General features: G+C 36.0%; 1 protein-coding gene across 4 annotated transcripts; it reads right to left on the bottom strand.

Annotated features, from left to right (window-relative positions):
* Nucleotides 1-555: 555 nt before the first annotated feature.
* gtf3c2 (general transcription factor IIIC, polypeptide 2, beta) lies at nucleotides 556-24680 on the bottom strand. 4 transcript variants are annotated; one of them, XM_051874126.1, is made up of 19 exons: nucleotides 24660-24680; nucleotides 20864-21055; nucleotides 20356-20569; nucleotides 19584-19863; nucleotides 19404-19480; nucleotides 19229-19306; nucleotides 19048-19146; nucleotides 17467-17694; nucleotides 17242-17353; nucleotides 16260-16371; nucleotides 10172-10203; nucleotides 9102-9231; nucleotides 8833-8977; nucleotides 7063-7224; nucleotides 6870-6957; nucleotides 6664-6783; nucleotides 6413-6583; nucleotides 4270-4377; nucleotides 556-2565 (listed from the first exon to the last, which is right to left on the bottom strand). In XM_051874126.1, the coding sequence occupies exons 2-19, from the start codon at nucleotides 21015-21017 to the stop codon at nucleotides 2344-2346; spliced, it is 2532 nt and encodes an 843-aa protein (XP_051730086.1). In that variant the 5' UTR covers nucleotides 21018-21055; nucleotides 24660-24680; the 3' UTR covers nucleotides 556-2343. The 4 variants fall into 4 exon arrangements, with proteins under 4 accessions (XP_051730086.1, XP_051730085.1, XP_051730083.1 ...); XM_051874125.1 differs by lacking the exon at nucleotides 24660-24680 and adding an exon at nucleotides 21673-21903; XM_051874123.1 differs by lacking the exon at nucleotides 24660-24680 and adding an exon at nucleotides 21694-21903.
* Between the last annotated feature and the right edge of the window lie 123 nt (nucleotides 24681-24803).

Below are 24803 nucleotides of genomic sequence, written 5' to 3'. Positions count from 1 at the left end.
ACTGTATTTAGGCATCTAAAGTTGATGCAACCTCACATCTCTGAGAAACAATCAATGATTAGATACTCTTAAAGTAAAACACATCTTATAGGATGTCATAGCCACATAACAAAGGAGTGGAAAACACCCTCCTGGTATTATTTTCTAGAATTGGGAAAAGTCTAATAGGCTAGTTTGAATATAGCACACATAGCATCACAACTCAAAAGATGAGATGAACATGATGAATCCAAAAATCAATTTCAGATGCAGGTGCACTCAACCTAACGAAAGCTTCGAAATTGATAGCAGAGCATGAGATGGTACATCATTGGTCATGTTTTTGACATGTTCTGCATTTTGTGTCGTGAACTGAAAGACATTAATGTTGTTCTGTGGAAACTGTAAATAATCTACATGATTATTTTCGTCGTGCCTCAGATTTGTGGATGTGTATATAAACTTGCTTCTTGTATAAAGTTATCCGTCTATAGAAGTACTGTGTGTAAATGTTTTACAGTTATCCTGTATGTGACCACATAAAACCACTATATAAACAGAAATTAATGATGGATATTTAATTTTTACATGCTTTTAATTTTATATGTGTCACATAACGTGTATGATTTTTGTAAGCTGTAATAAAATCATGTAAATCAAACAAACTTGCGCTATCTCCCACATTAATAATTACATCACAAGTTGATAATTAGTGGTACTGTAAATATGCAAAGCAATTTTATCTAAAATGATGATGAAACAATAAAATTACACTTTTTGGTAGCTGTAAACAATTCAGTAAACAGAACAAAAGAAATATAAATGTACAAAGTATGAATATTCACAGATAAAACATCCCAAATCTACTAACCATATCCAGAGCCTCACAGTGAGACTGAGATATTTAAATCAACACACTAAATTGAAATCCACTACAGACATAAACAGCACCGTTATAATAAGCTTCCTTATTTAATCTCATCAGAGTGACCACAGCAGCATTAATCTGACTGGCACCTCTCCAGATTCCCATCACTGGAGTCAATTATATTCACTCACACGTAATTAAGGTCATGAATTATGAGGCGGATATCAAGGTGCATCTGATCTTAAATGACTAACGAATGAGTGCTATTGGTTTAGGGACAACATTAACTCACATGCAGACTATCAACAGACTCCATGATGCCCCTTACAACTCTGGCTAGACCTGAGTAAGAAGAATGCACAAGCCAGAAAAGAGGTAATAAAGACTTTAAATGGGGGTGAGGAAATAATAACAACAACAATAACAAAGGACAAGAAAGATCAAGATGCAGCATTAAAGCAATAGTTCTGCCAAAAATGAACATTTCAAACCTGGATGACTTTATTTCTTCTGTGGAACACAAAAGAAGAAATGTTCACTAATGTAATCTTTTCCATATAATGAAAGTGAATGGGGATCTGGGCGGTCAAAAAAAAGTTACAGAAGAAAAAAAAAAAAAAGTCCATACAACTTAAATACTTCAATAGTTTTTCTATAAGAACAAAAGCAGATCCAAATTTAAGTTATTCACATTTAATTTTGTCTTACACTGTAGCTCTAGTCTCATTTACAATGCTGCACTGTGATTGGACAAGTAATCGTCAATGATTGGTCACCTTGCATTGACGTCAGTGCTTTTGTGTCATTTTGGAACTTGGATGCCCTTACATTTTCATTAAATGGAAAAATATGCAGATACATTCTTCAAAATTTCTGTTTTCCTGTTTCATGGAAGAAATAAAGTCATACAGGTTTGGAAGGACATGATTATGCTGTTAAATTTTTGGGTTAACCATTTCTTTAAAATTGAGATTCAGGAAAAGAAATGCCTAAAAGTAAAAACAACAGATTGTGATATGATAGATAAGAGAAGCAAAAAGCAAAGATCCAGTCCAAGGTTTTCGCACTGAATATCAAGACTCTAATGTATGATCACAATATAACACTGAACTGGAACAGGAAGGAAACGGAGCATATAGCTCCTCGTAAACGAAATGGGTATAAGTGCTGACGATTTCATTGTCCACACGTACTTTGAAAAGGACAACACTTTGAGATAATGATACTAACCTAAAAACATTACAAACTTCCTGTCTGAGCTTCAAACCAGTGCAAAGAAGTTCAAAAGTACAGCTTTTATAGCTTTGTACAGCGCTAAAAATGAAACGCACAAAATATAAAAATGGAAATATATACAGTGGCTTGTATCAAAATAGGTTTTGCTTCTTTCATTATAAGTTAAGTAAAAGTGGGCGAATCATCAGTCATTTAAAAATAAAAGTCCCAAAGTCTCAGCCTATTATGACGTCACAATCCATTTTAAGATAGAGCTGAGACTAGTGCACTTGTACTGTATCTGCTGTGCTGTGACGAACAGCTGTGGCAGAGTCATCAGACTCCTGAGACTGGAACATGGCGCTGAACTGGGCTTGAGCCTCACGCAACTGCTTGAACATGACAGAGCAGCTCAGTCCACGTACACAGTGCACACGCACCAAACCTGACTGACCGCCCGACAACATCCAGTTGTATGCATCCATGTTTGGGTTAAAACGGACCTGAGAGAGAGACAGAGAGAGAGAGAGTAAAAACACTAAATTTCTTAAGTAGACAGTTTGCATTGATTTGAATCATTCACATCACTTAAGTGGCGAGTAGCTTGCATTTGGCACTTGGTTAGTGTACATTTTGGCCCCTGTGTATGTATATTTATGGTCTGAATCTCTACTCAGATTAATTAGTAATTACAAAGGTCTGTTTAACCTTCTGTTCCTGCATGTCCTCTGTGGGTCACTGCTCTATACTGCCAGCAATAAAGCATTTTAGCACAGCTCTAATCGCTCTGTGCATGTGGCTCTGCTGAACAATAAACACTTCTCCTGCTGGAAGACAGCCAGTTCTGCCTGTAACTTCCTCCTTGGACAGTTTTTATTTCCAAAAAGGTGTTTGGGATTAAAGGGAGTATATGCAAAATGTATTTTACACTACAGTTCACAACAAAATATCTGTTTGTCTCTTTGTCTGTCTATCTATCTATACATCTATTTATACATCTATCCATCTATCTATTTATACATCTATCCATCTGTCTATTTATACATCTATCTATCCATCAATCTATACATCTATACCCATCAATAAAATTTTGGTAACACTTTAAGGTTCCATTGTTAATATCGAATAACTGCGTTAGTTAACGAATGAAAAATACTTCTAAAGTATTTATTAATCTTAGTTAATGGTCATTTTAACATTTACTAATACATTATTAAAGTCAAAATGTATATATAAATTTATATTAAATATATATTATGTATGTATATATGTATAAAAATGTATTATTCAATTTGTTTATTAAATTTATTAATTTATTTAATATATATTTTATTATATGAAATTTCTTCAACTTTATATTATATGTTTGTTTTTTTCATATTTTACAAATGATAATATCAGTATAATATGAGTGTCTAATCTAATCAAAACTAAATTTCTTAGTAGAATTTTCTTAGAAATTTACACTATATAGAGCAATAAAACGAAATCATTACATCAGTAAAATGCAACTGGGCATTTCTTACAATCTTTTTAACCATAAACGATCAAATGTTTCATTGTGCAGTGTGTTATTCAGAAAAATCCACCATCTCAATCAACACAGGCTGCTTTCCTGCTCTCCTCCCATCATCCACTCTATATCCAGAGTGACATTTTCCTAATTTTACAGGCCATTAGCTTCTGTCCATCTTCTTGCTTAACTCTCAGCAAACCACCCGCTCTCTCTCTTTCACTGGCCAGTGCAAATACTCCAGACAGTAGTGCACTGACACTGCTACATACAACTATAGCTTTCCCAAAGCGCGTAACAATACAGCTAATACAGGTTTATTCTCTACAAGGTGACTGCTGATGGATCACCTTATGGGGAACATATTTAGGGTCACAATGTTATATCACATGGTGAGTATTTAGATATTAGAATGTGTACATAATTTTTTTTTTTTTTTTTTTTTTTTTTTTTTTTTACACAGCTCTCTCAAATACTTGACTTTGATTTGTCTACACCCCACCTGTGGTCTCGTAGCTGGTCAACTACTACTAAAAATTCTGATGGGATTTAGCATGGTTATCCTGGCATAAAACAAGCATCAGGTGCAGCTGGCATCCAGTTTTTCAGGATATTTCACAGCTCTACACTAATAGGTGTCAGCGAGGGCCTCAGCTGGGCTTGTTTGCTGTTGTATAGATAAATGTGATCTCACCTTGTAGAGTGCGCTCAATGGCATCTGGTCTACTTTAGCGACACCTTTGACCTCATTTTGATGCAGGTGCTTCATCATGGGCCGATTTTCACACTTTGCAAAGGTCCCCTGAGAGACAAAAAAAAACAAGGTGTGAACAACTCAAGTTAAGAGACTAAGCACTAGATAGAATGTACAGTTACCACCACTTATTATAACGGGTATCAGCAACTACTTCACATTACAATCCATGTCACGTTCAAAACCTCACAATATCATAATAAGATCGTGACTGAAAATCTAGTTTCAATGATCTGTCTCACAGTTTGAATTACTTGTGTACGGTACAGTGCATCATTGACTATGTTCACACAGCAGCAGAAAAAGGTTGTCACACTCACAAAACACCTTACTTCCACGTCGAAAAATAAGTTGGATACATTTGATCAATTCATGCATTCCCTGGGAAACAAACCTATGACCTTTGTGTTACTAGCATTCTGCTCTACTATTAATGCATTAAAAATGAAATTTCCTTCCCAACTACTGCAGTTGATCTTTGTTTTTTTGCTGCCTGAATGTGTATGTACGTGCAAGGATGACTGAGGAGAGTTCAATTATCCCAATTCAAACAGCTCTTGCCTGCTCCAGAACGTGGCCTGAAAGCGGACATGTGCAGCGCGCCATGGATGGACGGACGGATGGGGGTGGAGCGCTGGAGCGTGAGACGGCAGAACAGATGGAGCATCTCTGTGATGGGGGTAGGCCTCCAGGCGGCTATGACTTTAAATTAATGAAGGGTGCAGAACTTAATCAACATATAACCCATAAGATGCGGGTTAAGTCTCAGAGGGATACGAGAGAAAGGGGTGCCACTACGCTAACACGCAGACAGCACTCCTGGGCTCTCGACTGTGTCTCCTGCACTTGCTCAGGTGTGCTGGGAAAATAAATAAGCCAATAAATCCAGTCCGGCCACGGCCCCTGCACAGTCCGCATGTAATGATCTGTGGAATAGGCTGCAGTACACAGTAGCACACACAGATCATACACACACTGCCACTATCATATACACACACATTAGTGAGGCCACTAATGGATTTTTACATGGTCTTGCAAACCAATACTTACTAGTCAACTTCGTTCATACACAGAAAAACATACAGAAAATTAGGTGCATATCTATTATTAAAACCGGGATTGGGACAATAAATCGATTCATCTCGATTCGTGGATCGATTCTGAGATTTTCAGATTGCATCGCGATTCTCTCTCGAATAAATTCTGAGCTTAGTTTTTAACAGCAGATGGCGCTCTAGGCTAGTTTTTAACCGCATGCTCAAATGCTCATGAAGAAGAGCGCTCGTGCATTTGGCCAAGTCTGAGAATGTAATTGCATATCGGAATGCTTTTATGACGCGAGATTAATGTAAACAGCCCATTGCAAACACCCTTGTAATTTGCTTCAATATTTTCAAACTTTATTAATGATTTTTTTATAGAAGGTTCAAGTGGTTTGTGTGAAGAATTGGAAGCAAGAAGAGTACGGCTGTTTCTAAAGCACACAGTGCCATCTGCTTAGTTTATAAGCTTAGAATCGATTCGAGAGAATCATGATGAATTCGGAAAATCTCAGAATCGATCTAGAATCATTTATTGATTCACGATGCATCGATTTATTGTTCCAGCCCTAATTAAAACTGGGGTGGACATGTCCCTCCCACTTCCAGGAATTTACCAAACTTTTTTGGGCAAATATTACTAAATTTTAAGAGCTTCATTTTGTTTGGTTGAAATGCAAAGACAAAAATGTAGCCACCCAATAAGACGACAGCATCAGCCAACCCTAATATGGCTATGACCACCTGCTTTTCAGCAAATCAGTTATGGGTATTAACAATACATCACTAAATTAATATTCATGAGGCAAGACAATAAGGTTTACAGTGCACCCCTTTACTTTTCCCAAAAAATATTTTGTGGGTGCAGAGCTCTGGTGAAAGTGAAATAAAATAGCTTATGTGGCAACAAAAGATCAATACTCTCAAAATCTGATTTCCTACATCATTTCCCAAGCACAGAGATGTGTCATGAAGAAAACTGCTCAGTGATGATGAAATGAAACAATGACTGCACAAAAAAATAAACTTTTTGAGTTTCTCACCAGGTCCAAGTCGTGAAAATGGAGATAGTACTTTTTGACTGCTCCTTCGTAGGTCAATGGCTCCTTCCCAGGATTATTTGTAGCGTTTTCCATTTCCTCCTCCTCCTCCTGTTCTTCATCTTCAGGCCTCTGACCGGGTTCAAACTGGACCATGTCAGTCCTGTACACTGACTTTGGGGATTAAGCAAAATGGTCAATGTTAATTAAAGGCTTTAATATGTGGGAATTCAATTAATGATAAAGAAACATACAAATCTCCGTCGTCTGATATTGTTGGGGTCAATATCCATTCGAGGAAGCATAGTAAATAAACAATCCCCTCCATTGTCCGCAATGGCAAAAGTATTTATCCAATCAGACATAGAAAGGCTCTGAAAGAGAGAGTTGTTTTGTCATTATTAGACCATTTTGACTATATTAAACCATGTAGAGACACTCTCGTGTAACTTTCACCTACCCAAATAGTGGCTTTTCTAGGACACACAAAGTAAGGCTTGATTCCAATGTAACCTGAATCAAAATAATGGACTCCATGTTGCCCAAACCTACACAAAGCAAAAGAAAAAGATGATTTAATAAAATTATAAATACTATGCCTGACTTAAAACTTAATATCATGTATTCAGAAGAGCAAAATGCTGTGGACCCACGTGGCAAAGCAACACTCTTGAGCCATAAGGATGCCGCTCCAAAAGAGGGGCCAGTACACTTCAGGGGTAAGGCAGCGCTTTACTGCCAAAAGAGGCACGTAGGTTTTCCTCACGTCCCACATTTTAGCCATGCGATCATCTCCGACCGTCACCAACAAGTTACTGCCCAAGAACAGTAGATAAAAAATGTATGTAATTCTTCATCACTGTTACAAACAGATCAATATTTTTAACAATATTCACAGAAATCTTGCTACCGACATGTTCTACAGGTACACCACCATTCAAAAGTAAAGTAAATATTGTGAAATATTTTTACAAATTAAAATAAGAGTTTTCTATTTTAAATATATGTTAAAATATAATTTATTCCAGTGATGGCAAAGCTGAATTTTCAGCATCATTACTCCAGTCTTTAGTGTCACATGATCCTTCAGAAATCATTCTAATATGTCGATTTGGTGCTAAAGAAGTATTTCTTATTATTATCAATGTTGAAAACAGTTGTGCTGCTTCATATTTTTGTGGAAAGTGTGTTACATTTGTTTCAGGATTCTTTGATGAATAGAAAGTTTTTTTAAAAAAAATATGCATTTATTTGAAATAGACATCTTTTGTAACATTATAAAAGTCTTTACTGTCAAATCCTAAATCCTACTGACCCCAGATGCTCTCCTCGGAGCATCTGGACAGTAAAAGGGCAGAAGAGACAGCTGATCCCCCCCTCAAACCCTCTTGCTTGAATGCATGCTAAGGCTGCTTGATTGTGGCAAAAAAAAAAATCATAATCAAGATTATTTTTGGTCAATATTGAAATTTCACTATATGAAAAAAAGGTCCTCAAAATAATTACATAAGACAAGTAAACAATCAGCAATACAGTAAGAACAAAGAAACTAACTGCAAACAAAACGGCCAAGATACAACAGAACAAAGACACAAATGAAATATAAATGTACAGTGTTATTCAGATAAGTAATAGCCCTCAACAAAAAACTGAATAATTAAATGTAAAATAACACTGCATAGTCTTACTGTACACATTATTTATACATTAATCCTACTACTTAAGTTATTCAGTCAAGATCAGTGAGTGATTTTCCTGTCATTTATTGTTTAATGACAGACTGCAGCAGGTATATTATGCTGCTGTCACTTTAAGAGCTAATGCATGGATCCAAGAATTTTCTGAGGTTTAGGTATATCTGAATTCTACATGAGCAGTCAAGAGCCTAAAGCACAAGAAAAAAAAAAAAAAAAATATATATATATATATATATATATATATATATCTCAACACACAAGAAATCTCCACTTGATTTCACTAGCCCCCTGTGGGGCAGTGGGATAGGGTGTCATTTTCCAAATTGACTTCTCTAATGCCGCTTACAGCAGTCTCTTATAAAGGTCACAGTGCTTTAAATCTAAATGCTAAGAACAGACTGTTGAAACTACTGATGGTGAAACTGTGTGATGCTGAAATATATTTGACCTAGACTGTTTCTCTGTTGCTAAATGAGAAAACTCCATGGGTGGGCTGTTTTATAGCATGAATACCATACAACTAATGGCATACATAAATATTTAAATACACCACGAATACCAATGAAATGGATGATATTAGATGTCATATATGAGGCACTGGGTTAGCAAAACAAAAAAATTTCACAGTTTATAGTCTGGTAAGGTCAAAAATCTCCTTTTTTAAACAGACACTACAGTTCAAAAGTTTGGGGTCTGTATGTAATGTAATGTAATGTCATGTCTCACCTAGAGGCTTTACACCAGCTCAGGGTTCGGATGTTCTCGTCATGGGCGTGAAAACAGTGGTAAGGGTAGAGAGACACAACTCCATCTGGAGACCTGACTCTCAGTAGCGTAGACTTACTAGCAAGATCCCACAAACCAACCAGACCTGGAAAAGAGAAAGTGAAGTGAAACATCACAAACGTAAAATATTGCAACATACCAAGATATTTACATTTTGCAATTCTCTCTAGAAGAACAAATAGACCTAAAGACAAAACAAATGAAATCACCATCATAGAAGCCAGCTGCCAAGAGGTTATGTGGTTTGACATGGAGCCAATCCATAGCAAAGCACAGGCCACTTCGACCTTCATGATCTGCCTGGTTGGAGCCCATCTTCAAAGAAAGAACCTTCTTCACCTGCAAACACACAACCATAAAACAGGTCATATAACACTGATCTAACACTTTTAATTCAAAATTAATGGTATACATAATTCAAGGTTCCTACAGCTTTTGACCAATGAATTTCCATGACTTTTCCATGATTACCACATATGAATTCCCTACATTTTTTTTTAATAAAGACTGCTCTACTCTGTTTTTGAACCATTTTAGAGTCGAGCACACCCTAAAAATGTATATGCACTATTTAAATTTCAATGTTTTATGACAATGCAAAATATTAGAGCAAATATTGCTAGAAATTATGTATTTTTTATAAAGAATTTATTTCTAAAGACTAATATTTTAGAGCACAGTTTAAAAACATACTATAGAAATTTCCATTTACATAAAATATTTAAAAAAATGTATAGAAACAACCCACTATAGAAATTATAAAACCATATTTATGAAAATATTATTATTTAATATTTACATAATATACAGTATATTTTATTACATCACATTTTTAAATTCCTTGGTTTACCTGTTAATCACAACAGTTTAAAATTTGCTCAATAGTCAATATTTCTATAAAGCTATTTCCTTCTGCAATTATCCAAAAAAGTCTGGATTAATGCTCTATTTTGTTTGAGGAGGTCTTTCTACCATGACAGCTAATTTCCAGAGGATCATCTCTTGGATGCTTGAAAATGTTACGTAGACAGCCCATAAAATGGCCCAGAGGAGCCATACCCAGAACAGTTTTAGTGAAAAGCCACTTCAACTGTGAAATTGAGCTACAGCGAAATGACACGTCAGATTCAAGCAAACATTCCAATGATCTCTTGCCATTCGACCATTATGTTAGTTGCAATGAATGTGTAATATGTCACTTAATGTGTGAAATGAAACAAAGACTGAGGTCTTATCTGTAAAAATAAGAAGCATGCTGGCAGAGTGGATATTGACCTACCCGGCATATCAGCGGTGCTTGGCTGGTTTCTCCTATTGGAAAACACATAAATGTGTTCAGTGCTGTGCACTTATAGATAGGAGCATTACTATTCAACACATGACTGCATTTATCAAGAAAAACAATCAAAGGAACAAGGATCAAATGACATGTGCTTAACTGAATAATGTAAAGAATAAACAAGCAGCAATTTAACAATGTCATCATTTAAAGGGGTCAAATACAGTGCATTTTATCTTATACCTGAAGTAAGACCTTTGTTCATCTTCGGAACACAAATTAAGATATTTTTAATGAAATCCAAGAGGTTTTTTTTATCCCCCATTGAAAGCAACATGATTACCGTCATTCAAGGTCCAGAAAAGTAGTAAAGACATCATTAAAATAGTCAACATGACTACAGTGGTTCAACCTTAATGTTATGAAGCGACGAGAATACTTTTTGTGCGCAAAAACAAAACAAAAATAACGACTTTATTCAACAATTTCTTCTCTCTCATAACATTAAGGTTAAACCACTCTAGTCACATGAACTCTTTTAACAATGTCTTTAATACCTTTCTGGACCTCAAAAGGTGCAATGTCGTTGCTGCCTATGTGTGGTTCAGAAACCCTTGGATTACATCAAAAATATCTTGTGTTTCGAAGATGAACAAACATCTTACGGGTTTGGGACAACATGAGGGTGAGTATTTAATGACAGAAATTTCATTTTTTGGGTGAACGAACCCTTTAAAAACAGTCATAATTTAGTTTATCATCACCATTTTCCACTTGCTCTCTTGGACCATTAGAATCAAATGGGCTGTTTTTGCTACTATACCTTTAAGACTCCCGCATAAAATGCTCTCAAATTGGTTGTCATTGTATGACTGAAAATAAACCAAAACCAATTTAACACAATCAGCACTACAAACAAACACTGAAAAAACTGAAAATTTGAATCAGATGTCTGTCTATATCTGTATTAATGTAGTGGTTGTGCTTTTAAGGGGATGAATTTACATAAATACATTTTAAAATATCCCTTAGGAGAGGATTTTACAGTGAAACTGCTTGCAGCACACTGCAACGTAAAGCAACACCCCTAAAATAAATAAATAAATAAATAAATAAATAATAATAATTAAAATACTTAAATACAAACAGACCCATCTCTACTCTGCAAACTAGCCAGTGGTAAAAATCTACTAAATCTACTAGCAAATTTACTAATCTAAAAACTTGGTGCAATCAGTGTTTCTTTAAAAAAAAAAAAAAAAAAAAAAATTAAACAGTCATTCATATTCTCATTAAGCAGAGAATATAAAACAAAAGAGAAGTGCTAGAGGTGCTGAATGGAGTCACATGTATGAAACTGTGTGTCTACGGACAGACTCTGTGTACATGGAGACAGTGTGTGTGTGTATGGGAGTAGAGTGCAGAAGTGATATACAGCCACATGACTTCAGGTCGGAACCGTACAGAGCGGTAACGGGTCGATCAGGTCGATAAAGCATCGCACCTCTGACCCACTCATTCTGGCAGCATGGCAGACAGCCCTGACCAGGGGCCCTTTTTCCAGGCTGACTAAGGTCTTTTTGATTGACAGACCAGGAGGATATGGGTGTCAGGTATTGGGCTGAAATTCATGGCCTCAAACACTAACAACTGTGTAGCGATGCATCTTTTTTGTCATTTCAATTATAGATCCTTGTCTGATGAAAACAAGCCAGTAAATTATCTCCATTGAGAAGGGAGGAGTCAGCGTCTCTCTCGTCACCTTTTACGGGACACCCTTTCACTCTAGAGAAAACCTATTTATAATTATCTACCATAAACCTTCCGAACCCGAGGACATAATGGAAAGTGGGAATGTGGATAACTGTTTTATCACTAGCTTTTTGAAACGTCTATAATTGCTACTGTGAGTCCTTCTCAAATCAATAGACAGTGCAATAATCAATCTACAGTACGAAAATGGTCAAATGAATGTTCATGTGATCTATATAATAAAATGAACTGCATGAAATTAGAACAAAATGTTTAATAAACAAAAAACGAAGGAAAAAAAAAAAATACAAAAACAAATGAAAAGCAATAAAAAAACAAAATTAATATAAAATATAAAAATAATATTAACGTTTAGTGTGTTTTTTAAGCCATTTGGTTTACGAGGACATGGGAAGTATCCTCAGAAACCATGTTTACTTTGTAATACCCATGTTATTATACACATTTGTGTCCTCATAAACCATATATACAAGAACACACACACACACACACACACACACACACACACTAAAAGCCAAAGAGCAGGTCTGAGGTCTTGGATTGTACGTTCAGTAATGAAGGTTAATTCCCCGAGGGTGCAAAGAGTTCTTGTCCAGAGCTGCCGGGTCACTGACCAAAGACTCCTGGAGAGTGAATCCAGTAAGAACCACAAACAGAGCCATGAACAGAAAACCAAACCCATCCCAAAACCAGTCTGGAGATGTTAAACTGGTGGAGTGTGAGAAGCAATTTCTGTAGTAATATCCATAAAAAACAAAGAGCGGCGAGAAAAGGAATAGCTTTGTAAAGGTCATACAGCACTTTTTTAGTCTAACAATATCCAGCCATTCCTTCAGAATTCACAACACAGATAGATAGATAGATAGATAGATAGATAGATGAATAGATAGATGGATAGATAGATGGATAGATAGATAGATAGATGGATAGATAGATGGATAGATAGATGGATGGATAGATAGATGAAGAAGAAATAAAATGCGAGCGGTACAGTCTTTGCCCATTTCAGTCCAGAGATATTCTCAGTGAATATCTTATCATTTAAAAACAAATACACATTCAACCAGGATTTCTTTTTCTCAAATTCCCTTTTAAATTCAAGAATTGATGCTCACTAACAGCTTCAGTCCTTTGAGAGAAAGAGGTCTTTAAAGAAAGCATTTGTTACATCCAAACAGTTCTTCTGGCCTCAGGAAAGTATAATTAAGAAAGCATTAAAACTTAGAGTAGGATCAATGAATTAGAAGTTTGCAAACAGGGAGAATAAGACACTGGCAACACTGAAGAAACAGAGACGGTTCATTAATAAACGTGGGCAGTTGGCTTCTTATCTCTACTGGAGCAGGGCCCGAGTCTACCACACAGAGGGCCCCTGAGGGACCAGAAGAATGGACCATATCACTACTCAATAACTAGAGAAACCTAGTACAAAAGCTAAATGTCTGAATGATAAATAGTGAGGATGGCCATGAAATGGCCCCTGTTTACTAGTGTATTAAAGTAAGTGGACAGTTTATTACTCATTCTGTGGTATAAGAATGAGGATGTGCATAACATCTATTTAAGAGTATTTTAATTGCCCAGATCTGGAAACACACAAACACACAAACACACACACACACATTAAAATTCCATTATATTTCCAGGATTTCAATGGCCATGAGAAACCTATATGAATATTGTTTTTCTTGATAAAAACATTAAATAAGATTATTTTTATGATTCAATTTTATTCAAAATATTCATTTTTATTTTTTAAAATTATATACAATACTTTTCAAAATTTGGGGGTCTGCAAATTTTTTTGAAATTAGTCTCTTACCTCTCCAAGGCTGTATTTATTTGATAAAAAAAATACAGTAAAAATGGCAATATTATAAAATATTATTACAATTTAAAATTTTCTATTTTAATATATTTCAAAATGTAATTTATTCCTGTGATGGCTAAGCTGAATTTTCAGCATCATTACTCCAGTCTTCAGTGTCAAATGATCCTTCAGAAATAAATACATTAAAAAAATTCTCATTATCAGTGTTAAAAACAGTTGTGCTGCTTAATATTTTTGTGGAAACTGTGATACATTTTTTTCTGGATTCTTTTATGAATAGAAAGTTCAAAAGAACACCATTTATTTAAAATATATATAAATTTGGAACATTATATTTTACTCTTACTGTTAATCAATTTAATGTGTCCTTGCTGAAAATAATTAATTTCATACTGAAAAAAAAAAATCATAATGACTCAACCTTTTGAATGATAGTGTATATTAAATAATATAATTTTTTATTAAATTACATGTCATTCAATAATTATTCAATGCTATTCAAATGTACTTTTTATTTTATTTAAAATTTCTAATTTTATATATTTAAATTAATATTTATTCATATATTAATTAGAGTATAACATTATTAACAAATAAATAAAGATCATAGCAAACAATTTTGTGTTACTGTATCGTAAAATGGTGCAAGTCAGAACAATAAGCTGCAAGAGAAAGATTTCACTGCCGGTAAAGGGTGCTGTCAGGCACACCACAAAGCAGAAATGTTTCCATGATGTCAATCAAGACTGCTACAGAACTCTGCCATGTTAAGTTACAAATTAAATCTCAGTGGTATGGAAACAGTTAATGCTTTGCATCTTACTGGGTTAAACCTGCAACCTTTCAATTAGCAGCCTTGATCTTTAACAAGTACACTGCATAACTCAGTATAAATATATTATCTGCTCTTGAGATATGATGGATTGTTGGCTGTATGCACAATCAATTAAAATATGATATGCATTCATCATGTTAACCCATGGCTGGCATCTGGATACAGTGAGTAAACACAGTACCAGCAGATCAGTGCTAGAGGGAGATCACACACACACACACACACACACACACACACACACACACACACACACACACTGTTTCTTGTTATTCGTTGGGATCATTCATGATTTTTATAATTCAACCAAGGCTGTATATAATACCTGTAGAAAGCTATCCGTTAGCAATCCCATTCAGTGTACGCAATTTGAATTCTGTGACATAAAACACAGCATTATATAATAACATGCTTGCTATACATGTTTCTTGCAAAGAATTTCATTTAGTCAGAAACACTGATATGCTTGAATGGTATAACCGTAGATAAGCAACATTTCACTGCTGTGTAAAGGGGGGCCTCTAATCAAACGGCTGAAGGCAGTGAAACTCATATAGGCACTAGACCCTCCCTCCTTTTTTCTAGCTCTCTCACTGTGACTGTGATGAATGAGAAGCCCTGGGAGGGTAATCTTTTGCAAACACACACAAACAGTACAGATAATGTGTGTTTAAGAGAATAAAAGAAAAGAGGAAAATAGGGAATGATGCAGTTGATGGCAGGTCATCAGTCTGTTCCGAGCACTCCCTGAGGAAAGGGCATTATGAGCTCCCATGGGACAACCAGCCTATGCTGGCCATTTTATCAGTGCATGTGCCCTTAAGATGTGCAATGAAATATAATAAAATCCCTTGATCCACATTTAAGAGCCTGAATAGCTTTAAAAAACATTAGTTTGAAAGCCTGTTGTAAAATACACTTTGGCTAAAATTGTAATTAGACTTACAGGGTAAAATGATAATAATAAAAATTATTATTATTATTATTATTATTATTATTATTATTAAATGAATTAATGGATGGATGAATGAAATTATACAATTATAACAACAATCAATCAATCCATCCATCCATCAATAAATCAATCAATCAATCAATTAATAAATCAATTAAATTCACCTTCCAAACAATTTCAGGAAATTCAGTTTGTTCTGTCTTAAACTATGTTTGTAAAAAAGTAAGCAAACACATCATGTGAGATAGATTAGTGTTTGTTTAGTGCTAATGAGAAAAATGCATTATAACACTTGGCTTGGGACTGTTCTGTCATGTGCTGCCCTCTTCTGGAAGGAACAACACATTGCACATGTTTCTAAATCATGAGAGTCCAATCAGGAGTGGCCACCTTCCATAAGAGTCTAGCCTCAACCCGAATTAAACATCTGAACAAGCTAATCAAAGTCTTTAGGATCACTAAAACCTTTGAGGCAGGTGTGCTGGATCTAAACGCTGCAGGAAGTTGGCCCTCCAGGAGAAGGATTGGACACCCCTGTTCTAAAAAAACAGCTAAGTGTCACGCAGAGAGAGTTCAAATAGTCATGACAAACTAGACTTTGATTGTCCTTGGCACAAGTATTTTAAGCGGAACTGATATGACCCCATTAAAGAAATCAGAAGAACAAGCAAATGAATGCATTTCACCATTCTCTCACCTTTACTTTGATGGTGTGCTGCAAGGGCTTCTGGGTGTGGAAGACTGTAGACACTGATGGTTCCATTAGAGAAAGCTGCTGCTAGAAGACCTAATCTAGGCATTTGTGGAGACTGACAAAAATGAAAACACAGTCATTTACATTTATGTACACCACAATCACAACTTAAAGATCGGAAAAAGTATTAAGAAAAATGTTTTCACAAACAATTAATTTGATAGCATAATTTAAAAACATTTTTGTTCAATACAAATGTACCATTTTTTTTCTTTTTTTAAAAGGTACACTATGTAACTTTTGGCCCTCTAGTGGTTTAAAAACAAAACTTAATGCATTTTGTGGAAGAACATTGTTTTGGTTGTGCTTTGGCTCTGTGTGACTGTGCGGATGAATATGACCCTTCACAATAGATAATGAACTCTACAATGATGAACTCTGTTAGAGAGCAACATATGGCAATTTATCTGTTCAACTTCAATAAAATACCTTACTTGTGTAATTAAAAACGCCATCTCTGTGTCACTTTTACAATATTTAAAATCCCTCAGTTCTCGTCATCTCCAAAAAGCCAAGCCAATGGTGATTCTCATTTTATTACAAGCTCTGTGGCGTTCTCTTTTTGCCAGCAGATTCTCCTCTGTTTGCTGTTTGTTTAAAACGGTTAACTCCCTGGAGGTTCAGGATTTAGCATGCTCCATGTCAACCTTTCTCGCTTATTGTGACAACTAACCTATGCCACTCCCACACCATACACATGTCAAAATAGCCGGAGTGTCTTTTCTCTATTTACGGATATGACGAGACACTCACAGGGCGAGTGATGTATGTATGCAATTTCCCATAAAAACCATCCCGACATGTCTAAATTATAAACAATAATATGCTTACCATAGTGAATCAGGGTAAGACAAAAACACATTTTGGTTACATAATGTACCTTTAAATTTTCTGAAGACTTTTTGGGTCTAATGTCATTTCTTACCTTTCTGCTGGTGGTGGGCAGCTCCCACACTCCTGCAGGACACCACCTTATATTCCAGATGCATCCGTCATCTATTGCCAGAGCGTACGCTAGATGAGGAGAAGTTGAGGGCCTGAAGTGGAGGAAAAAAAAATAATAATCAGAAATTGCTATTTTATTCTAAAGCTCAACACAGAGTACATATTGTCTCTTAAAACCAATCTGTAAGTGTCTTATCTTGGTCACCTGCTTTTACACTGAAGGTCTCCGATGTCCCACAGCTGCAGTAAGACAGGACCTGAGTACAGCTGGTTGATTTTGTGTTTGTCGTCCATGCCTTTGTGGCAGTAAATGGCGGCATACTGTCTTACTGCTGCCCCGTCAGGACATGGGCACCACTCCATGGACCGCACAGGACCACCAACAAAGAACATAGCGTCCCAGCGCTCAGAATGATGTGGCAATGATTCAAACCTGCAGATCAGCAGACATTTTACATGAGAGTAGATATAGACTACCGTTCAAACTTTCTTTTCAACGAACACTGAAAAATCACAGTTTCCACATAAAAACAGCATGACTGTTTCAAACATTTATGATAAGAAATGTTACTTGAGCACCAAATCAGCATGTTAGAATGATTTCTGAAGGAATCATGTGACATTGAAGAATGGAGTAATGATGCTGAAAATTCAGCTTTGCCACACAGGACTAACATTTTTACTGTATTTCTTTTTAAATAATTGCAACCTTGGTGAGCATAAGCGAGTTCTTTTTAAAAAACATTACAAACCTTGCCGACCCCAAAATTTTGAACGGTAGTGTACTAATAATTAAAATTAAAATAATTTAAAAATAAAAAGAATCAAAAATAAAACACTTACTAAAAAATATTAAATATTTGATTTGTTTACCAACATCAGAGAAACGTGAACATGTGAATGTATAGTTATTTAAATGTTAACTCTCAACAGATACTTCAATACATATTTTAGGTCAAAGGGGATTTACCAACAACAAAAAGATTGGGAATTCCTGTACTAGATGAAATTAATTGTAACATATCTCATATATTAATAATGTCAACAATCACATAATGTAAAAAATGTTTGTATGGAAGAGACAATGACAGCAATTGTCAGAGTCATTCATTTGGGATGATTTAATCACTGTCAGTAACTATGTTTCCATCCAAAGTTGCAAATTTTACTTATGCACAAAATAGGAATATTGCATAAAACATTTGACAATAATGCACCATTTTCATCCCATGTGTTCAAGAAAACAAAATCGTCACTTCCTGGGAAATTGCATTATCAAATCATTTTGATGACAGACTTTTGGCTCAGACATTTCAGAATGATCAAACCAACAGTGAAATTAAGTTATCCAATCACATCCTCTGTTGAGGCAAAGTCACATGAGTTTTTTGTTACCCATCAAGGGATTTATTCAGGATTTATTAACAAATGTATACGCCTCAACTGAGTGCACAAGTTTGGCTGAGAAAAAGTCTCTCTGACAGCACGCGCACATAGCGAATTGAGTTGTCTTTTGCTGCTTACTGCGCTTCAACGATTTAAAATGACTTGTTTTTAAACCACAATTCTTAAAAACGTATGCAAACGATAAGCTTTCAAGACTGCGTAGCACAGCAATGTCACGTGAGCTTAACAATAGAGACAATAGACCAAAATCTCTACCAAATTTTTACCGGTTAATTGTGTCTACCGGTATATAGCCCACCCCTAATGGAAAAATAACTACTGTGAATGCCATTTTAATGAACCAAAGTGAATTAGTGAAAACTTACAAATGATCTCTTACCTTCTCACTGTTTGCAGTTTGATCTCTCCCTTGATTTTTTCCCGCGTAAAGGTAAAAGAGGCAGATTCTTTCTCTTGGGGTAAATATTTTTCAGCCTCACTGTTAATCAAAACAAACACCTGTTAAAATAACAATTTCTTTGTTTATATGGATATTATGTGGTATTTAGCTACACTAATACCTGTTAGACAGGAAATGCCAATCTTTGGCAGAAGGAATCCACTCAGGAAATACCCAGGGGGAGAAGTTTTCATCCCGGCTAGCATTTAGCGAAAGAAAGACAAGTAATATCAAGATACAAGAGATACAGATAATATGAATTGCTAAGATAATCTTGTAGAAAGTGAATAGCTTACAAAGTTTTGGTCCTACTAAAACAGTTCCAGATAGGCTCCATGACATTGTTAGCCAAGCCATTTGGAAGCAGACAATGCTGTTGAGCAGAGCACAAATCAAAAATTAGACCACAGAGATGTGGAAATCAATGTCAGGAAAAAGCGCAAAAAAGGTTATTAAGTATTTGACTATAAACTCACATAATTTCGTCTGGATGGTCTGCTTCTGCGCTCCACCTTCAAGCTAAAGTCTGGCTCTGAATCTTCTTCATCTTCACTCTCTGCCTCTTCATCCTTTCCTGGGGAAAAATCCTCATCATCTTCCAAGTCGCTGTTATAATCTGGAGTTTTCCTTTTCGTCCCCCTTCCCTTTGCTGCATTCTTTTTCTGGGAAGTGCTGTCCAATTCACTAGATTTGGGCCTATCTTTTGTAGATGGAGTACCGAGATCCTTGGTCAGGTTGTGAAGATAATCTAAAGCACTAATCAAGATGAAAAAAAATGAGATGAATTAACAAGACCACTATTACAAAATTAGGAGCTGATCAGAACATATCAGATCCTAAAGAAAATATATCAAGGAAAATGACAACATAATTTAAAATATTAAAGGCACAATATTTTCACACAATAATGAGTGTCAGGTTTAACTGGACTGCGGATAGTTAGCAAGCAAGAAGCAGGTTTTTGTGCTGAAAAACTGTGCGGATTTGAGTTTTGTACTTTGCCACATTTCCTTCAATCTATTTCCATCTGTGTTTTTGCATCGGCAAAATGTAAGACACTTTGTGAGTAGCTCAATGTTGGTTTTCCAATGTGGAATAACCAAGTTCAAGTCCTGATCAGAATAGCATTGATTTTTCTAGAGCAAGATATATTTAATCCTGCAATATATACTATACTATACTATACATTTATATAATCTATACATGCTGTATAAATTTGGGGAAACTGCATAAAAATGTAGAGCATACACTTTAGCAGCTCTCCTCTTGGGCCGACCACTAGAAGTGAGTTCAGAAGTATCGGAGACTGCTGAATTGTCATGTTGTTGTGGAGTCTGTGGAATGGTCTCCTTTCTCCTCCTTTTGGCAGGGGTCTTAGATCCTTGTTTCTTTTGGGTTCCCTCGGCATTAACTTGGCTTTCCTGGTCCACAGCTGGGGGAACCTGGGAGGCAGGTGTCTGTCCTAGGAAAGACAGTCACAATAAAAGATTCATGAACGCAGTGGAAATGAGATCCATTATCTCATCATTTGTCCATTTATAAGGCATAAAGAAGAAAAGCAATTTAAATCACATCATGAAGGTCAAACATGCCTTTTGGCAGTACTTGGCTCTTGTCTAATGACAAACTATTTATATAAAAGCATAAAAAAATTGTATCTTGAAATAAAATAAACATTGAACACTGAAATAAAATATTAAAAACATATTTGATGAAACTAAAATAAAACTACCTGAGTTGTTCTTCGGCCACTTACCAGACATTTGCATCTCTGACTCCATCTTTTGCGGCTCTGAATCCTGAGTCGCTCCTTTACTCTCATGGTTTATCTGGTCATCTGTGTTTTTTTCACATGGCAGACCCATTTTTTCGCCTTTCTGCTTGGCCGACTTCAGGGCAGCTGCTGCCATTAATACCTGTTCTTTTACAGAACTGCTCCCACCACAGTCTAGAAGTAAAGAAATGTGTTAATTTTATATTCAATGGATTAAAATCAAATGTGTACAAAATATAATAACAATAAAAGCATGTTCAAGCAACAATTAATCAATTACCCTGATATTACAAAAAATATGTATCCAAAAATCCTTGGTATTGTCATGACATACACTTTTCTGGTACTTTTTTGTTAGTGTGACACTAAAATTGTTCAGTTATAATAATCCACGCATGCGCAAAATCAAGATAAAGCGCTACTTGCCTACACTACATTGAGCTTACTCAGTTATGCCAAACAATAATCACTCAAGTAATTTAAATCTCATACAGCAAAATAAATAAATATATACATTTGATAATACGTTGTAAAAAGCTCAAAACGGCTTTTAAAATAAGTGTATATACTGCCTTGAGTTGATAGATGTTGCTTCTCCTTCAGAAGTCCATTATCTTCTAAAAAAATAACTTTATAATAAGAAACGCTGAAAGACTTGCGCCCATAAAGCTCAGGAAAGACATGGGCTTTTTCTCTAGACTGACGGCTTTTAACAGTGGCTCAGGCTGATCGTCCACTCTTTCCTTCAACCAGCAAGGTCTTCGATTCACGCGGGTTCGAATCCAACTCACTTGACACAATGAAAGACTCACCGCCGTCAGACGCCCGCTGGGTACAATGTGCCCGATCCCGATTTAAATTAAAACACTATTATTCAGTTGTGTTGTACAGAAATAAGCTGCATTTCTATGAAACTCATGGGCTAAAGCATTTTTGACACATCAGCTTGCCGTCGCCGCCATGTTTTAAGGGTCGCCCATGACCTCGTTTGCTCATTACCGCCCCCTATCCAACACTGACACCAGAGAGATTTTAAATATGTGCGTGATCCCGCCTGACCACGAGGTGGTATCAATGTGGTCAAGCAGAGTAGAGTATTTTATTTCCATATGTACAAGTGCACTCATTTACAAAAACAATATACACCTATTTGCAAGAATTAATTGGTGAGTTTCTTCAAATCTTAAAATGTATGCATAACAAAAAAAGCTGTGTACTCTTTTGGAGGTGTATTTAGATAATTCCTTAGTGTTTTAGTTGTATTTATTTTACATTTTATAGTAGGTTTTGTTGGATATGTTGGAAGTGTTTAAAAAAACTGTATGTTTTTTTTTTTAAACCATTTGGTTTACGAGGACACAGGAAGAGGAAACCATGTTTATGTTATAATATCCATGTCATTATACACATTTGTGTCCTCAAAAACCATATACAAACACACACACACACACACACACACACACACACACACAAAACTGTTAATTTAATATCATTAATAGTACATTTAATATTCAGTATTAATATGACATTGCTGAACACAGAAAAAAAAGTCACAAGTTAACATATAAACATTTTTTGACTTGATTGTTGAAATGTTAAATACATTTACACCTAAGGAGGACTACCTATTTTACATTTGTAAGCCATTTTTTTGCTTTGTGCATATGTGTGCTTGTACAATATCTCACAGAAGTGAGTACACCCCTCACATTTTTGTAAATATTTTATTATATCTTTTCATGTGACAACACTGAAGAAATGACACTTTGCTACAATGTAAAGTAGTGAGTGTACAGCTTGTTTAACAGTGTAAATTTGCTGTCCCCTCAAAATAACTCAACACACAGCCATTAATGTCTAAACCGCTGGCCACAAAAGTGAGTACTCCCCTAAGTAAAAATGTCCAAATTGGGCCCAATTAGCAGTTTTCTCTTCCCAGTGTCATGTGACTCGTTAGTATTACAAGGTCTCAGGTGTAAATGGGGAGCAGGTGTGTTAAATTTGGTGTTATCGCTCTCACTCTCTCATACTGGTCACTGGAAGTTCAACATGGCACCTCATGGCAAAGAACTCTCTGAGGATCTGAAAAAAGAATTGTTGCTCTACATAAAGATGGCGTAGGCTATAAGAAGATTGCCAAGACCCTGAAACTGAGCTGCAGCACGGTGGCCAAGACCATACAGCGGTTTAACAGGACAGGTTCCACTCAGAACAGGCCTCGCCATGGTCGACCAAAGAAGTTGAGTGCACGTGCTCAGCGTCATATCCAGAGGTTGTGTTTGCGAAATAGACATATGAGTGCTGCCAGCATTGCTGCAGAGGTTGAAGGGGTGGGGGGTCAGCCTGTCAGTGCTCAGACCATACGCTGCACACTGCATCAAATTGGTCTGCATGGCTGTCATCCCAGAAGGAAGCCTCTTCTAAAGATGATGCACAAGAAAGCCTGCAAACAGTTTGCTGAAGCAGACTACGGTCATGGATTACTGGAACCATGTCCTGTCGTCTGATGAGACCAAGATAAACTTACTTGAATCAGATGGTGTCAAGCGTGTGTGGCGGCAACCAGGTGAGGAGTACAAAGACAAGCATGTCAAGCATGGTGGTGGGAGTGTCATGGTCTGGGGCTGCATGAGTGCTGCCGGCATTGGGGAGCTACAGTTCATTGAGGGAACCATGAATGCCAACATGTACTGTGACATCCTCAAACGGAAGGTGGAGGAGCACAAGGTCTCTAACATCCACCAGCTCCGTGATGTCGTCATGGTGGAGTGGAAGAGGACTCTAGTGGCAGCCTGTGAAGCTCTGATGAACTCCATGCCCAAGAGGGTTAAGGCAGTGCTGGAAAATAATGGTGGCCACACAAAATATTGACACTTTGGGCCCAATTTGGACATTTTCACTTAGGGGTGTACTCACTTTTGTGGCCAGCGGTTTAGACATTAATGGCTGTGTGTTGAGTTATTTCGAGGGGACAGCAAATGTACATTGTTATACAAGCTGTACACTCACTACTTTACATTGTAGCAAAGTGTCATTTCTTCAGTGTTGTCACATGAAAAGATATAATAAAATATTTACAAAAATGTGAGGGGTGTACTCACTTCTGTGAGATACTGTATATTTAAAAGTACCTGTTTTCATAAAGACAGATGTGAAGTTTTCTAAAACTTTAAAGAGATTTGTGTCTTACAATGATGCATCTCAGTAGACAAACTTATTTTGTGTCATTTTAATCAACACAACAGCTTTTGTTTTGAATGTTTTCAACAAACTCATTTTCTTCCCCTTGCAATTATCATGTCAGTGGTGACAGAATATCACTTAATATATCACAAAAAACAGCAGCATTCATGAACATTGTAACATGCAACTGTTTCAATAAGTCGGTCACTGGTCTACTGTAAAACGTATTAGAGGTGCAGCGCATGAGGCAGAGCTTACAGACAAATAAACATAATGGTCTACTACATTCAATATACATAGATATACTTGTTAAAATATAAAATATTTCATTCCAAAAATTAAATAAATAGTAAGGTCAAATTGTGATATTACTTTCAGAGAAGTTTTAAAATATTTGGTGTGGCCTTTTTTAATATATGCAGCTCTTCCTGTCAATAAAAAGGGAAACGCAATTCTACATCCTACATATATAAACACTACTGTTTGTATTTGATGGAGTTAGTAAGTTTAAAAAGAAAAGAATACTTTTATTCAGCAAGGATGCATTAAAGGATTAGTTCACTTTCAAATAAAAAATTCCTGATAATTTACTCACCCCCATGTCATCCAAGATGTCCATGACCTTCTTTCTTCGGTTGAAAAGAAATTAAGGTTTTTGATGAAAACATTCCAGGATTTTTCTCCTTATAGACTTCAATTGGCCCCAAACGGTTGAAGGTCAAAATTACAGTTTCAGTGC

Source organism: Ctenopharyngodon idella, chromosome 20, assembly GCF_019924925.1.
Source record: "Ctenopharyngodon idella isolate HZGC_01 chromosome 20, HZGC01, whole genome shotgun sequence".
Taxonomy (NCBI): domain Eukaryota; kingdom Metazoa; phylum Chordata; class Actinopteri; order Cypriniformes; family Xenocyprididae; genus Ctenopharyngodon; species Ctenopharyngodon idella.
The sequence above is the reverse complement of the archived record's forward strand: the minus strand, read 5'-3'. Positions and strand labels throughout refer to the sequence as shown.